The following is an 18,390-nucleotide window of genomic DNA, read 5'->3' on the forward strand; positions in this document are numbered from 1 at the left end:
ACAAGAATAAAGAAGACCTGCCATGCAGCTGTTAACAAAAGGACGACTACAACTGACTTGACCCCAGCCCTACAGGCCTGTTGATCCTTGAACCTGCTCCTGCTAAACCCTGGCGTCTCCAGCGGAAAGCAACCTCGAAAACCATGGAGGACCTGCCTGCCTTGCTCATCTAAAGAATGGGACTCCCACGAGCAGTGCTTCTGCTCAAACAAGCAACACCCCTGGTGCCAGCCAGGAACCGCAAATCCAGTAAACTCTGCACCCGCAGAGCCCGGCCTGTGCCTGAGTGAACAAAGACCACAAGGACGTCCCCCCGGCGATTGTGACCTAAAATCTAGTGCCCAAGGACCCTTGTTGATGCTCCTGACAAAGCCTACAGCCTCACAACTAGGGACCCCTACAACCGCGACCAGCAGAGGGTAAGATTACCCGACGTCAAAAGACACCCCTACACCCGGCGCACCACTGCCGCCTGTACCCAACGCCTGGGTGTCTATCTATCCTCCAAGATCCCAACTTACCTCTCGAAGTGGTGGTCGCATCTCAAGAATCTCCATCCCGAGCCTTCAGCCTTTGTTGAACATCCAGCTTTCCCTTTGAATAACATTGGGCGCCCGAAGGCCAAAAAACACCCTGCACCCAGCCGCCCGAGTGCCCGGCGCCCGAGTGCCACTGGAAGTGCAGCACCTACCCTACTCTACTTCCCCACTTGCCCAGTGTAAGTGACCAGGACCCCAGCTCCCACAGCCTTGTGGCCTGCCTGCTAGCAGCCACCAACCGAAGGCCACCTATCTTCCATAGGATAACATTGGGCCTACTCTCTCTGCACCCGGCTACCCCTGTGCCGTTGAAGGTGTAACAACTGTACTTACCTTTCTCTGGGAGACTCCTGAGTCTACCCCCAGAACCTTAACTCTACCAGTCGAGTACTTACCCAAAGACCGATAACCTGATTTTCTCCATAGGGTAACATCGGCTGGTTTCACTTTGAAATTCTTTCAAGTATCGATTTTCACAATCTTGAAATATTCCATCAAAAACAATTACTCACCTGTGATCAGGAAATATCCCAGTGCTGTACCTTAGAGCACTGACCCTGAAAAATAATTATAACTGTGATTTACTGTTAACCCAATTTTCCTCCTTAGGAATACATTGTCTGTTTTTTGCCAGAATTTCTTCTAAGTGTCGATTTTCAAAACGTACAAATATTCCTTATAAATCGCCTCTGTAACAAAAACTATTTCTTTCAACTGTTTACAGGAAATTCACCAAGGCTGAATCCAGGATCCAGCCCTGAGTAAGAAAAACATTCGTAAAGTGATTTTATTGCATTTACTTAAAAACATTGCAACAACTGTAACTATTGCATTTAAAAGTCAACTGCTATTTGAAAGTATTCAATTGCAACATCTCATTTTGAGAAAATATTTATGATACCTACTGTGGTCCTAAAATAAAGTAACTCTATATTTTTATATACAAAACAATTGGCCTAGAGTTCAGTTATTGATTGTGTGAGACCATTTGCTGACTGAGTGTGTACAACAAATGCTTTACACTGTCCTCTGATACTGCCTTACTGCTCGACCAAGCTACTACTTTGGACAGTAAGGTTATATCTAATGTCAAACCTCTGGGGACTGTGGACTCTGTGCACATTGTACCTTACTTTGGTCCAGTATATACAGAGCCACTTTCTTACAATAGGTGATGGAACTTATGACAATGTTTGATGATTTTGAAGTGTTCTAAAAGTGACTAAGGTTTGGGATCAGCTTGATGTACAGTTTTGCCAACCTGAGGCCTTTGCCTTCTAACTCTATCCCCAGGGCTTTTCACCATGTGGGCACTTAATTTACTGGGAGATTTGTGACTCTGTTTGAACACTGGTGACTCTTCCTGTCATTTGGTGTTAGTGTGTAAAATTCCTGGCTGTGCCACAATATAAACACCTGCTGCACATGTTGTATATCATTTAGCAATATGTTTATCAGACTGCACCTCTATACCATTGTTGCGTATCATGTGTCAATAATGTTTATCAGCTGTCATTGGTCAAAATATACACTCAAGGTTATTGCACTCAGGATAAAGTTGACAATGTTTTCCTGAGATAGCTCAAGTGTGCTTTAATTTACAAAAATATACTGCATTTGCTTTTTGATCAACTAGAGGTTCTGATTCCTGGAATTGAGTGATATCCATGTACATGGACTAACCAAAATATTAATACTGGTGGCAGGCCAACGGCGTTCTGACATCAACAGGCCCATATACCTTAATTCATGAGGATCATGGAGGCAATTACAATAAGTTATTAGCTTATGTGATACTTCAAAGTGCATAGAGGACTGGCAAGTACATGCAGGTTCATTTTGTCATCTGCTCGTCTGTGGTGTCTGAACTGTTCATCATAAATGTGAAGCTGCACATTTAGAAATCCAATTGTTGAATTGGAACTAATGCTTCCCATAGGTGCATTGTGGAAATTGCAATCAATAATTTCTTACAAAAGAAGAACAAGGTGAAACCATACAAACCACTAAATTGAATTGTTTTTGGAATGTTAATGGTTATGCTCTAAGTAATTCCACAATGAGGAAACCACTGGCATAACAAGAAGCTTGTGTTTAATTAACTCTTATGCAATAATACATGAATAAAGCTATGCTCGTCGCTTTCCTTTTGGGATGGCCCAGCTGTTTATTTTAGAAATGGAGAGTAAAGAAAAATTGAGCAACGAAGGTAATAAAGAGAGTGAACATATGTGATGTGAATTTGAGCCCACATTATTTTCATGATAAAACTTGCAGATGTTATGAATGGTTTAAGTATAAAGCCAACAAAGCTAATACACTACACTTCCCGTTCCAGTACAAGAAGAAATGCAAGTTTAGGCATTTACAGTGGTGTGGGTAGTACATGAAATTATGACGTGTGTTTTCTTCAGGAATTTCATAAAAGGCATTTTAGCACCATGATATACATTCCTAGCCTCTCTCTCTATATATTTTTGGAATTACAACAGGATAGCACCTTTTCTTTCTACAACAATAAAAAAATACAATACATGCATCCCAACTACAAGAGATGAGGTAGCTTATGCTAAGAAATGCAGGACCCTTTTGCACCAGAACATTTAAGAAAGATTGGAAACTTCACAATGGCACTGCAGCATATATAAAACTGTTCCGGAATTACATGCTATTTTCTCAAAACAAAGTAGAAATGGGCCTTTTAACACTTGTCTGGCAGTCCTGAATACCAAGGAACAAAGTTCTGAAGGCATCAGAGAGATTCCATGTTTACACATTTGAGCATGGATGACAGTAAGTAGCCCCAACATTACTGAGAGATGAAGAACTGACAATGTATGCAGGTTGTACACTGTATATCTTCATATGTTTGCCAGAAACGACAAAACTGTGGGAATGATTAATCAAAGTCTTATTAACAATGATGTTGTTGTAAATGGGCTGTGGGATGTGACAATAAGCAGTAGTGGCAAGGTCCCTAAATGTTGACACATAGTTAAAAAATCTAAATATATTTAATGTTTTCATCTTCAACCTTTCAAGTAAACAATATCATAGCCATTCTAAAGGTTTGTAGACAATGTTGAACATTTCTTGCTCAGAAATAAAATGGATTATGTCAGCTTTGACTAAAAGACCTTTGAAAACTGTCACTTACTTGTATTTTGACTGGTGGTTTCGCAATATTTTATGATGTAATTTGCAAAGAAACATCATTATGGTTCCTGATTTCCTGGTCCACTGTGCATGCCCGCACAAGGGATTGAGATATAGTTCTAACCCAGGAAGTAAATGTGTTCAATACTGTTAAGATTATTGGCTGTAGATAAGAAAACTTTTACACCCTCTCAGAACATTTGTACGAACACCAGATACTCATCAACACACGATTTCACAACATTCAAATAGCGTTATCATTATCATTTGGTTTGAAAAATGAAATCTAAAGCTAGTTGGCCAGGACTACCCTTCTCAATATAACAGGAAGATGACACAAACAAATGAAACTATAGCAAGCGTTCTAGTGTCTGATCACGGAGAACCATCAACAGAAGAAGGACTTATGTGAGTTTTGGTGTGAAAAATTGATGGTCTAATTAGTGTCATTGGCCCTGAAATATTAACGCTCTACTGCTGCAGTGACTTTTTCCTGGACCACTTATTTTATATTCCACTGTAAACAATGAGATAGGAAGTCAGTACAGTACTACATCCTAAACTGCTATGAAAAGATGTTGGCATGATGCAAACACGGTTACTTGCAATCATAGTATCACACTGCCCTAGTCAGAGTCTGAAATACCAAATTAGGAGAATCCCATCATTTATAGTGTTAAAATGTTCTGGATCTGTCAATTTTTTCGGAATATGGTGCAATAAATAATGAAATCATGTATCGCACAATATAGTGATTGCCACATTTCGACTCAGTAAATTAGACACAAGATCATAACCACATCAAAATGGAATGAAACGTCCTTAATCCTCATTCCATTTAGAAGTCAGTCCTTTTAAGTGTTGCTTAAAATTTCCCAATACACTGAAGGTAACATGAGGAAAAAAATACAACAATATAATTGATATTTAAGGCTCCCTCAAAACAAAAAAAAATTGAATTGTTGGGCTTTTTTTATTACACTACTCTACTAAACGTTATTTAGAAAAAATGTAAGTTTGTAAGTAAAATAAATATTCGGAAGGCCGGGCACTTTAATAGGAGATCTGTATGTACAATGCTGATGTGTCAGCCAGTATTTCAAGAGTCGCAGGATTAACTTCAGTCAGTCTGTGTTCTTGTGTCTTCCTGTTGGTCTTTTACAAAAAGCAAACTGGCCCGATATCAATTCCAAACTCTTGGTCTGTGCTGCCAATGTCCACTGGTGCAATGTCAATGATGGGCAAGCGTGCCACGTTCTGGGTTCGGTACTCAAAGACAGTCTTTCCAACGTTGCCATTGCGTTTCTAAAAAGAAAGAAAGAAGCTAAGTTACACCTCTTTGGCGTGCTGCAGGAACGTCATCCATGAATCTGTCTTTTTTGGAATGAAAGAAAAGTGGAGCACACATGAAAAAAGCAAAATGCATTGAATTGTATATGTGTTTGAAGGTGACCCTTGCTGCAGATAAACAATCCTTAAAAAAATGACATTTTGTAACTTCCATGTGTGCTGCATTAAGCAGCACACATATAAGTGACAAAACATTATTTAAATATTGTTTTGTGCAGAAAGGGACACCTTCCTACACATAAACAATCTTCCCCTGCACACAGACACTCTTGCACTACGGTGCAAGGGTGCCTGCGTTGGCACTACACTGCTAGTGGTGGAGTGAGGCATTAAGCCATCACCGATAAGGCCTCACTCCGCCACTTCTGTTGTACATATCTCCCTAGGAATCAAGTTTTACATACATACATCATCAAAGGTAGTCATGACTCGGTTAAAGCCACATATAGATGATAGTGGCAGCATGTGTCCTGAACCAATATCCCAGTGAGGAATGGATAGCTTAAGGGTCCCCAGCGTACTGTATGAGTTTCCTTCTACCCTGTCATCATGGCTCGGGTAATACATTATTCCTTTATTACTAAATAGCATAGTAATGCTTTATACTCATCAAACGTATGTGATTTACAAAATGTTGCACACACCAAAGCGTAAGGCAGCCAATTACGAAATCTGGAGGCATAGATATCAATCCCTGCCTTGTTGCTTGACTGAAAATGGTGTGTGTTTCGTCAAATCGGCCCAAATAATGACTATGAAGTTAAATTGAGACTTTATCAGATAAAGACCTTGTGAAAGGCAGAACATGGAAATTTCTGTGAGATAAAAACTGAATTTGCATGTTATACTTCATATTGAGATTTAAAAAAAACAGATATAGGAGGTAATTATGCTTCTGTTTAATACTTCATCCCAAATACCACTATTTTCTAGGTATGGCAAATATCTTACTGTTCACCACCACCTCACAATCAAATCAATATGTGAAATGCAATTGCATATTTATAATTGTGTAACTGAAAGATGGAAAACTGCTCTCGATTTTAGACGATCTTATATTATTTCTAAACAGTGTTCTCTTTTCCCATGGCTAGGTTTGCATTTTATCAACGTGAATTTTTATAGAAACAAGAACATTACAGAGGAGCATGCGTTTTGAACATGCTGTACATGTGTGAAGGCCGGGATATGAATGAAATTGTAAATCTACCTATTATATAGAGAGCAGAGCCCTTTGTTGAGAAAGACAAGATAATGCCAACAGCCTAAAAGTGCAGTACACTGATGTACCTAAGAGAAATATGTGTTCATACAGATAGAGGGTGTGATCCTAAGGTGATAGAGTATGTGATCTTAAGGTGCACTGTCTGGGGTTTGGGAAATACATCAGCTCTCAAGGTGCAGTGCCTAGATTTGTGAAAAGAATCAAGTAAGCAATCATGCCTTGGGAGCTGAAAAAAACTGTTCAGTTCACTACAGAGATTAACCACTTTCAAGAAAGGAAGGTTATAGTGTTCTAGGTATGCTTTCATATTGAGTCATTGACATGAATAACCAGATTCAACATCTATTTGTTATGCGTGGCTCTCGCTCATAGGTTCTAAATCCAGTCATTCACTCCAATGACGTAGCAACAGTGGGTAACAGAAAAGCTGCCCACTGTTGCTATATTATAAAGGAATTCCAGGATGCAATAGCTGGTTTCTCTTAGAGCCGGTAAAGGAAGCACTGGAAGCAGCCTGCACAGCTTCTGGGGGGAAGGAAAGGTACAGAGAGTGGGGTGTGGGTGGCAGGAGGCTGTGTTTTTAACATTTGGGATATAGAGGAGAGACCATGTTGTGTATCGCTCCCCATTACTGCTCGGCCCCTGCAAAGCAGTTGAACGCAGAGGCAAATGATGTTCGGGTCCATACATAACAAAATTATAAGTGTGTAAAAAGTGAATAAAGGGGATGCTTTTCACATCAGGGTTCTGAGTGACATTGTACACAAATCCAACTTCCCTCTTGTTGTTTAGTTGATGTTACTCAGAACCCCTTGGTGAAAAACATCCCCATTATTCACTGCTAGCTGGCTATACTATGTATTTACTGCAGGGTCATAACAACAGGGGGACACAAGGAATTCCACTCTTGTTATGCTGACTTGTCCGTTTATGGAGAACCAAGCAATGTGGTGGAATGGTAGCTGGTTGTCTGATCTACTTTCTTCCGCTTCTCCTCGATCTTGACAGACCTAAGGGAGGCAGGAAAACATAGGGAGCACACTGCCTCTACCAATCAGCAACAAATTTCTCGACTTGGATCTCTGCAGACCTATGGTGCCAAAGTCAAATGCCAAACTGATTAGAGACTCTCAGGAAGCCACTGTCAGTGTGATGGTAGATCTCCTCATACATGAGACCAGAAAGTATGACTTTAGGTAGAGAGGAAAAGAGAGCATAGAGGATTGTGGGGGATGGGTGGCTGGAGGCCATGTATTTTCTGTATTTTACATGGGATGGAGGAGGGTTGAAGAGTAGGTGGGTGGCAGGAAGACAGGTATTTTATTTTATATTTAGGGAAGCAGGGGAGGCCATAATCTCTATGGCTCCCCCATTACTCCTCTGTTGCTGCATAGGTGTTGAAAGTAGAGCAAGATGACTTGGGTGGCGTACACATTATATAGAATTGTAGATTGATAAACATTATTTAGGATGTTTTTCAACTCTGGTTCTGAGTGACGTCATAGAAAACTCAAGCGTATGTCTCTCCAAAGCTCTGCATAAAGTCTCCTAGGATTCAAATGTATATTTATTTTTATTATTATTGCTATATGAAATATGCTATTATATGCATATAAAATATATATACAATATTTAGGAAAGACAACTTACCGAGCAAGAGTCTTCAAGGACAGTGTATCTGAAACGACTGTTCCCTTCTGCTTTGATCTCAAGGTCATTGGCACCTTTGAGGATTACTGCCTTCTTCAGGTTTTGTGCTTTTTCATCCAGATATCCTACAGTGTTTTTACAGTGGTATGTAATATTCTGCGAAGCTTCTTTGGACAGAAGGCGCAAAAATGTCATTTGTGTGACAGCTGTATCGCCATAGACAAACTGAAAAGACAGAGACATTTTCCAGATTAAAAGACATTGCAGAAATAAAATTACCATTACATTTGCAATTAGTCCCAGAGGGTTACAAGGTTGATCCTATTGATGACCATTTACAGGCCATTTGGTTTGCAGTGTATTTCCATGCCTATATCGTTCCGCATTAAGATCAAGTTAGTTCCAAAAAGGATGTGCATCACCATTCCTATGCTGTATTCAGTACCAAAATTAAAGCAAACCCATCCCCCTTTGTAGATTTACAAATTTAAATTATATTTATATTTATATTTATAATCCCTCTCCTACTTTTGTCTTGCTATTGTTTCTAGCATTTCTTTTGCATATGTTTGCATCGGTGCACAGACATAATATTGACTCCAAAATATCGTTTGGACAGAATATCGAGTTTAAAATATCGTTTGGACAAAATATCGACAGGACAGAATATAGACAGCCAAAATATCGTTTTTAAGGTAAGTGAAGTAATATTGACTGTAAATAATATAGAAGGTGAAAATATGTAAGTATATAATATAGATAGTAAAAAAATTCGTTTTTATTTTTAGGGTTCAGGGTCAGTTTGGGGTTTTTGGGTAAAGGGGTATTTTTAGGGTTCAGGGTCAGTTTTCAGTTTTTGGGTAAAGGGGTATTTTTAGGGTTCAGGGTCAGTTTTCAGTTTTTGGGTAAAGGGGTATTTTTAGGGTTCAGGGTCAGTTTTCAGTTTTTGGGTAAAGGGGTATTTTTAGGGTTCAGGTTCAGTTTTCAGTTTTTGGGTAAAGGGGTATTTTTAGGGTTCAGGGTCAGTTTTGGGTTTTTGGGTAAAGGGGTATTTTTAGGATTCAGGGTCAGTTTTCAGTTTTTGGGTATTATTTTATTATATTTTGTTACTATATATATATGTTTTAATAAATATGAAATAAAAAAATATTTATTTAACTTTCATTAATTATTTAATTATTATAAGTTAATTTAAGTAATTTTAAGTATATTTTAGTAATTAATTATTAATATTAATTTAATTTAACACTGTTTTTAGTAAATACGATATTTTTTACAACTATATTTTTGTAAACGATATTTTTAACTCAATATTTTTGTACTTACCTGTTTGTAGATAGAAACTCGATATTTTGTCTCTCGATATTTTGTCAACGATATTTTTGATGGTCAATATTCTGTCCCTCGATATTATTTCAGTGATCCGTTTGCATCACACTCCCTTACTCTATATCACTACTGACTTCTAGTTTGGGTTTAACCAGGGGCCTTGCTGAAAGATGTTCCTATTCGGTATGTTTATCCCCCCTCATCCCACTCTCACCCTAGGCTATGCTTGCTGTGCGAGCCACTGAAGCTCGTATATATTCCTCCAGAGCAGACACTCACACTCAAAGCCTGTGGATGGACTAAAGCCATTGAGATGCCTACTGTGTGCCTCTTCGGTACTGAGCCTACTAGTGCCATGACTTCTCTTTTATGACATGACTCTGTCAGCCATACGTTTTTGGTGTATATGGCTATAACTCCCCATCTAAGACTGCACCCCCTCTTTGTGAACAGAAGCTGTTTCAAGTGTTCCAAAACATAAAAACTCAAAGTACATGCAAATATTTGAAGAATTATCTACAGAGAGTAAATTAATGATTAGCGGGCTTCCTTAATTAGGAATTCAGATATTCATAGCAGCAACAGATTGCCCGGTGGCTGCTCAAACTGAGGACCCTCATTTATGAGCTCCCTGTGGCACTTTTGCGACACCAGTATGCCACTTTTTTCGATGTATCGGTGCCGCAATGTGCCACATCATAATGACAAGGCCAGGTAAAGCCACTTTGCGTGGCTTTTCATGGCCTTGTGAATATGTGCCTCTTTCACGCAGAAAACTGCGTGAAAGGGGAGTTTCATGGATATAGCTGTGGGTGTTCCCACACAACACCCATGGAATCTGAGGCATTCCCAGATTTACGAGAAATCTTAAACCTGGGAATGCGTTAGAATCTTAGACCGCCTAAGGGGTGGCGTTAGAGAGGCGCAACAAGGAGAAATGTTTTTATTGCTCTTCGTTTTTTCCTTTTTCTGTGTGTGCTGGATTCTGCAGCACACATAGAAAGAAGAAATCACCTGAATTGATTGATGTTGTGCAGGAAGGTGTCCCTTTCTCGAAAACATTCTTTGTTTTAGTAGAAGTAACGCTACGGTTTTGGTGTACAATCTCAGGAAATTCGCAGGAAAGCTAGTTTTGTTGGCTTAGCTCACCGCTCCTTTGCCAGCTCATGACACCACCAATTCAATGTCAAAAGACATAATTTTTATATTGCCTATTATGTACAACTAAACTAAAGGCATCATCAATAGCGTCATGCAACACTACCTTAAAATACTGCTTCAGTTTCCTTGAAATCTCCCTACTATTTTAAGTTATGCCATATACCATATTTGACCACTGTTCCTTGTGTATTACTTTGTGGCTCTCAGTATTTCTTTGCATTGCATGGCATTTCATTGCCGGAAGCAACACGTGTGTCAGACCGTTAAAATAGAATGACTATGAAAATGATGAGGTGGCGACTGGTTTGAAAGGTGGCTCAGTAAATGATTGTTAGGCTGCAGAGAGACTAAAGGCTGTGGAGTGGGAACGTACATGACTGAGTGAATGAGTGTGTGAGTGAGTGACTAGATGTCTCTGTTATAGTAAGCTCAGAAATTTCTAGCACATGAACAGACATTATAATTCTAAGCACAATATATAGGGGGGTGCTTAGCTCACTGAGCTATCTTGCTGGCTCTTGCGATCATGTTATATGCTTCCAGATTATTGCTATTAGGCTAAATTTGCCATTTATGTGCCCCCTTCATTTTATTTGCACACACAGATTTGTAGCATGCTGCAAATGTGCCATCATTTGCTCTAAAAAAAACCTTACATTTTCAAAAACCTCCTTTACACTTCTAGGGCCGGCTACACTAATGACAAGGCAGAAATATTTTGGAAGTGCCAATATTTGTAATATGTTTCTCACGTGTGCTATATTATAAGTCCCAAAACTCTCATCAAATGCATCAGAACTGAAACTGAAGGCTTTTGTTTGGATATATTTTTCACGGGAAGTCCTGTTTTCCTTTACAAATGCCCTGATGCCTTCAGCCTTTAAAACTTAGGGGCATATTTACAAGCCCCTATCAACACAGGAACGTCACTTTTTAAGACGTTCCTGTGGCGATAAACCCTTTGCCTTATTTACAATACCGCATTAAGCCACTTAACATGGCTTAACGGCGCCTTGCAAATAAGGCCCCCTCTCACACTATACTTAGCGTGAAATGGGCGTGCAATGGTTGTTGCAGTAAGTGTTTAGCCGCAACACCCATTCATTTTGACGATGCCCCCTATTTACAAGGTTTAGCGTAAATAAGAGGCAGCGCCAAAATGAAGACCAGAGAAAATCTGGTCTTAACGTGGCTAAATGAGGATAAATGCCTAATTGATCCCTGTTTTTGCTGTCTCTCTATGTGTGTTGCATTGCGCAGCCATGAATGATTGATAATGTGCAAGAAAGTGTACCTTCCTGAACATAAACAATCATTCAAAACATGACAACTTCTATGTGTGCTGCACAGTTCAGCCACATAGATGTTACAAATCGTCATTCTGGAGTGTTTATGTGCAGGAAGGGACACCTTGGTGCAAGGGTGCCTGCATTGGCGCTAGCAGATAGATTTAGCGCTAGCGCTAGCAGAAACGCAGATGTGCGCTGCATTCTTGTGACCATGGTGCATCCCTGAGTTTTCCTAATGTCAGACTGTAGTGTTAGCAATGTTTCTTTAATGCCACACTTCGCCAATTCCATGTGAATATGCCCCTTTGTCTCTTAACAACCTTCACGAGCCACAGGATTGTTAAATTACTCAGAATACTTTGTCCAGTGGCGGCTAGGGGCATACTTATGGACACAGGTGGGAGATGCTTATTAGACTTTCTGCTCCAGAACAACTTCAAGAAGTTTTATGTTAGACCAGACGGAGACATTCCTACTCATTTATCTCTCATGGTTTCAGGACAACCATTGACTTTGTACATACCTTTATCTGTGGTGAGCACCTTAGTTATTGTGCCACCTATGATTTTTGGCTAAGTCCAGAAAAAGATAATTTTACTCAATGTTTAGAGCTATTGGTTCCTAATATATATCATTCAACTATGCAGGAACCAATGTATATCACTTCCTATACAATCAAATTATGCAGGAAGATAGCTATACCCTTCATCTAATTGGTATCCCACCTGGCTAGATTTACTGGACAAACCCATAAACGGGAAATATGAGGCATTGCCTTGGGCTGCCATTATCAGTCTTCTGACTTCTCCATCTGATATAATAATTCATTATAATAATCTTTTACAATATTTAGATAAGGTTCTGATAATGAAAAGTATAGAAAAACAGTCTGCTGTCTGTGAATAAAAGGGCAATTGCTGAGCATTTGGTTAAGAGAAGGGCTTTGATCAATTGCCTAATTCTACATAATGTGGAACAACCTGAATTCCCTTTATTTTGTGGGTATATAGATTGCGGCTTGAAATTCAAAATGGCAGACACAAGTTATTATGTAACAAATCTGATCAAATATGTTGAATCCACTACACTTACTCTGAGACATTCAGTTATTTTGTACAGAAGTCTAGGTTACTGTGTCTTTGAGGATACTGGACATTAGAATAAGTAGTAGAGTCAGGATGGCTGTCTGCAGTTCACATTGCTTTGTAACGGATGTATGACGCATACTTTTACAACGCCTACCTTTACATCGCAAGTTTTACAACGCATACCATTACAACGCATAGTGCTTTGGGGCGCTGGATAGTGAATAGTTTAATTTACTATTCCAACTCCAGTCCCTGTGGGTAGTAGGGAAGGTGTTGGATAGTACATTAAACCTATTCCCTATCCTAGAGCGCCCCCCAGCGCAATGCGTTGTAATGGTTTGCGTTGTAAAAGTTGCGTCGTAAAGGCACTGCGTGGTAAAAGTTGCGTTGTAAAGGATGTTTCCCCTTTGTAACATCTATCTAGTGGATTGTGTCCTGATTCACTAAAGCCTAACAGCTTCCCTCACAGGATCGGTGCCAGCAGGGTGCCTAAATTGCTCTCTGCAAATTCTATGGTTCTTTGGAAGTGCACCCTAGTCAAAACAAATAACAATGTAGTGCACAGCTGTCACAGTTTTTGTGAATGATATTAACCAACTTACCTGAGATCCTCTGTTCATATCAAGTCCGTACCATATGGGCTTGAACACAGCTGAAGGCCTGCTGGCCCACCATGTTTTGCGAGGTATATTTGATGGATTTGCAGAAATACAGGTCTCTCCTGTTTCCATGTTGCAGTAAACTTTGATGGCATCTTCTGCACATCCCTGATTGGGATCAATCCAATATTCCCCTAAAAGTAATAAAGCAAAACCAAAATAAATAATGTCATCAGAAAAAAGCTGGCAAATGGACAAGGTACCAGTGAAAATACATAGGAGATTTGAACATTTTCAGTAAATTTAATGAAATACCATCAATTGTTCTTTCTCTACAAGACAAACATGTACATCTAGGAAGGCCGTCATGACAAAGGATGTCAATCTTTGAACAATGTGGTTGTTTCGAGGACTGTCAAAGTTTAAATGTGGCCATCTAAATAGAAAGTGCTACTCATCTATATAAATGCAACAAATGTTCAGTTCATTGGATAATCAGGTTTGTATTAGCGTCAATAAGAACTTGATATCCTATTTTACAATTTAAAATGCTAAGTATGATCTCATGTTGGTTCAAATCGGTTTGTTTATTAAATTCATCTCCACACCTGTCTCCATTACACCTCAAATCACCAAAGTCCCATTTCCAGTGTTTCAGATAAAATCTTTTGCTTTGTATTTACTAGTTCATATAAGTAGGCATATTTGCAAAACATCGATCACCTGGCAAGTTACTGTAAATTTGCTCTAGAGTTTTTGATTTTTACCTCAGTAGATATGACACTTATACTTATTCACTGATGGTCACCCTGTTTACATGGATTGTGACCCAATAGCATGGCTCTGTGTTCAAGGGGCCAGGCAAAGTTTACTTCGGGCACGATCCACAAAGGAAAACGTAGACGTTTGGTCTAAACTTAGTATCTAAACGTAGACGTTTGGTCTAAACTTAGCGTCTAAGTTTACGACTTTGGGAATTCACAAAGGGCATTTACAAGTACAATCTTTAGGTACATAATCAGAGCGGAGAACCACCCACAGTGCAAACATAAATATAGTACTGGTAAATGCCCTCTGTGAATTCCCAAAGTCATAAACTTAGACGTTTGGTCTGAGTTTAGACCAAACGTCTAATTTTACCTTTGTGAATCAAGCCATTATGGTTTACAGAAAGTCTCCACTGACCTCTCTATTCAGGCTGTGGAGACTGACAAATCTGGCGGCATAAATCTATAATCAGGAGTGGATCTTTATTATCTTTACTCCTAGTGAGCGGTTGCCTGAAGTCTCCTTCCCAGTAAAGTCAATGCATCCCCAGAACTAGAGTCATCTGGCCTATCATGTCCAGGACATGGATGGAGGCAGATGATGCTGTGTGATGAGGGCAAGTGTGTACACAGTATGAGGATGGATTGCCGGGCCTGTTTGCTTATTGGAAACCAAGTTGGTATCTATCTTGCTGGGCATTTCAGCTCCCCTCCTCAGTCCCTGCATACGTTTTGAGGACTGGGAAAGTAACCAGTACCTGTTTGTGTTTAGAGCAGACTTTCCCTCCACTGGAACAACTCCTGGTGATTGTAAGAAAATGCCTCTAGTTGTATAGTCACCTCAAGATTTTGGACTGATGCTGCTGGCTTTTTGACTCTACGAGTGCTAACCACACCCCAGTGCCCTGACCCCAAAATGTTTCTATGAGCCCAGTTCACAAAGGGCCTGAAAAGTGCAGGACCTCTACCACAACTGTGGCGTTTCCGCCATGAGTGCGGAGGCGCTTTGTGAATTCGGCCTAATTGTCAAATTTGTTGAGTTTACCAATGTTTGTTCGCAGTTGAGTGAAATGGTTTGATTTACTATACCTTGCAAATTCTATATCTCTGGTACCCTCTGGTGGATCTTTTTCATTGTGATGTCTAAAAATACAAACAAATGCAGTCTATCTTTATTGTATTGGAATTCTTTAGTGTCTAGTTGATTTCTTCTTTAAATATTTTGGTGCTGTTTAAATGCTTTACACTTGTTTATTTGTGTAAGCATTGCTTTTCAGAACCACAGCTACTTAAGGTGGAATGCAACCTACTAGTCCTATAGGGATTGGAGAGGTTGTGCAACTACACCATATATTGCACTCCAAAATGCAGCCAAAGGTTCCAAGAGATGGAAGAAGATCACCAAGCTCTTCCCATCCATTAATAATGCAGAGAACATGTCAGATTAGAAGGGCATTCAAGAATTCTAAAGTACCAGGCTCCATAATTGGTTCAGCTCTTCCACCAGGGGATGATACAACAGCCAATGTCCCACTTGTCAGGGTAGTCAAGGTAGGGAAATCCTCTGGATTGTGGATTACATTTATCCATGTCATTCCAGAAATACTGGCTGGGCTTGAGAAAGGTGTTTCTGAGACTGGATTTTGTGCATGAAGGCATTTTTTATTGAAACATGGCTTTAGGTAACTAAAGGCAAATGAGATTCAGCAGCCCAGTACACACTCAGCTATCTATAAGACCTGTGGTAGGATGACCTTGACACTTAATGAACATTAACATCAAGGGAAACAGTGGAAGTTTCTGACTATAACAACATCACAGAGTTGAGATTGCTTCATCCCTTACCTCCTCTACTATAGCTGGAGGAGATTGCAATGATAAAGAATATACTATATATACCCCTGGTTGTTACCAAAAGGTATGCATAGTCTAAAGGTTTACTCTTGCTTTTCCTGCACTCGTAGCAAGTAGCACCATCCTTCTGGATGCCCTGCTGCTATCAACTTTAGACTTTGATAAATGATTCAGGTCCCTACCGCTTATGTGTCATCTGAGGGTGGGCTGGTGTACTGGCACATTGAACAACAACTACCCTCCCACTGCTAACCCGGTGGCTACTGGACTAGTGAGGCTCCAGCAACTGTGCCTCGAAATCAAGGCACCTGTAAAGGGCTAACATCCCCATCAGTGTGGTGCCCTAGAGTTGAGCTTGTTGTTCTGTTCTTTTGGGTGTTGGGACAGTTGGCAGACCGAGAACTTTGAGTTCATAGCAATTGCTGATTCCAAATCATTGCAATCCAAATATTATTACCATTACTCTAGTTTTGAAGAATAACTCTATGCAGCATTGCCTGCAGTCTAAAATGACTACTGGCAATGCTGTGTAGCATCTAGTCACTACAGTACTGCTTGGGGTCCGAACTTTTGCTCAAAAGGACATTGGCATTTTTCACTAATTATCTAATTGTATGTGCAGTACATTTTTCTTGTCTTTGTTTAAGTTCTTTTCTTTGATACAACTAAAGCAATCTATTGACTGGATATTGATTTTACTAGATATTATTACAGTGTAAGATAATGCCTACCCCAGATTGCTTACTTGAAGAAGCTGTGGACTGCACTGCCTCACTACCATGAAAGAACCATGGCAAAAATTAAGAACTTTGTTGCAGTTCATAATTTGAAAACAAATAAGTGCCAGGGCTCTTGTCAGGAGGTCATTGCAGCTTGCACCACACATTGCCCCTGCTATGCTGACAATGATAGTAACAACAAAACCATTAACCATCACACTCCTACAAGTGTGACATTTCCAACTCTGTCAAGCCCCCAAAGCTATAACAATGGATTGAGCAGCAGGTAATAGTCATTTTGTATTTATATTGAATTAATAATTAACTGTTGTTGTGGTCATCTCTAAGTTTCCTAGACAGCGCCACATTGTGGCAGACTGTAGCAAGCACAGGTGTTAATAATTAAGTGCCGAGCACCAGAAACCACCGGCTCAAATTAAGCACTGATTGGTTAACCGGTTTGCAGTCCAATGGTCATGTGACTTTGAGACACCTTTAGTAAAAGACTCCAATTTATAGAATTAGAGCCTGCAAACCTCTGAATATGCTTGGGGACCAAGAACCAGTGTGTGACATTAGCCAACTGAGACTCCTCTTATGCTGTTAACAATTGCTTTTCAATATTTTCATAATTTCATCATGTGGTCAAATTCTACTTCTTACCCTCAGCAGGGCAAATGTTCTACAACCCCTCCAAAGTGTTGGTGTCTTCACTTTCGTAAATAGTAGAGGTCTAACAATTTATACACTATGCACATTCAGTAATATATTATGTTTAGGATCCATTTTCTGTTAGATTTTCTGGAAAATTCTACCTGAAATAATGGTCTCTCTAGCTTTCTATCTATTTGTAGGTTGCGCCAATTCTCACAGTCTTAATAATTGTTGATTGCATACAAAGGAGTGTGATCTCATTGGCCGTGGTGGTAAAAAAGAGAGAAATATTAAATAGATGGAAAATCCAATGGCATAAAAAGATGTATAAATTAAAAGCACATATAGAAATTATAACATAAGAATTCATTACACATTTTAAAATATGATTCATACTTACCACTCTTCTTTGCAGTATGACAGTGCTTGAGATCGTCACAGGTGCGAGCTGGGTGTTTCTTGGAGCCATCAGGGCTACGCATTGTTTCAATCTGACTGCTTAGGGATTTTAGAGTTGCATGTACTCCAGGGTCTGTTTTGTTACTGTCTGGTCCAGCCTCATCTTCTGTGAACTCTGGAAGCGGTTCTGGCATAGTGTCATCATAGTTACTAATGAAGTCATCAATAGCAGCTGTAAGAAGACCAGGGGGGCCAGGAGGACCAGGCGGTCCATCTTCTCCAGGAGGACCCTGTGCAGATAAATATCAAACAAAAGACTTCAAGCCTCATATTTCAATGACACTACTATTGTATGTAAAAGCATAAAAGGAATACAAATATTCCAAAATAATAATAATTATTATTAATAATATTAGGCTTGTGGTTACTCCAACAGAGTGTCCCTGTGCTAGGACACCGTAAACCACAGCAACTGGTCCGAAACCCTCCTCCCCTTAGGCTCAAGGCCCTAATATGCCAGAAGTCCTGCTATCGGCCCTCAGAGGGAGATGGAAAGAGCCAGGTTTTCAATATTTTCCGAAACATTGTCTCCGATGGACAAGTCCTCAGTT

General features: G+C 39.7%; 1 protein-coding gene across 1 annotated transcript in view; it reads right to left on the minus strand.

The window, feature by feature from the left end:
• Positions 1 to 2,611: 2,611 nt before the first annotated feature.
• COL5A2 (collagen type V alpha 2 chain) overlaps positions 2,612 to 18,390 on the minus strand; it is a 383,714-nt gene continuing 367,935 nt past the window's right edge. Inside the window, exons 49-52 of the mRNA XM_078680359.1 lie at positions 17,781 to 18,069; positions 13,390 to 13,580; positions 7,921 to 8,145; positions 2,612 to 5,000 (exon numbers count right to left, since the gene is read on the minus strand). Coding sequence (XP_078536485.1) covers positions 4,854 to 5,000; positions 7,921 to 8,145; positions 13,390 to 13,580; positions 17,781 to 18,069 — 852 coding nt within the window. The 3' untranslated portion in view covers positions 2,612 to 4,853. The remainder of the gene's footprint in view (positions 5,001 to 7,920; positions 8,146 to 13,389; positions 13,581 to 17,780; positions 18,070 to 18,390) is intronic.

The sequence above is a fragment of the Lissotriton helveticus genome, chromosome 3_1, assembly GCF_964261635.1.
Source record: "Lissotriton helveticus chromosome 3_1, aLisHel1.1, whole genome shotgun sequence".
NCBI lineage: Eukaryota > Metazoa > Chordata > Amphibia > Caudata > Salamandridae > Lissotriton > Lissotriton helveticus.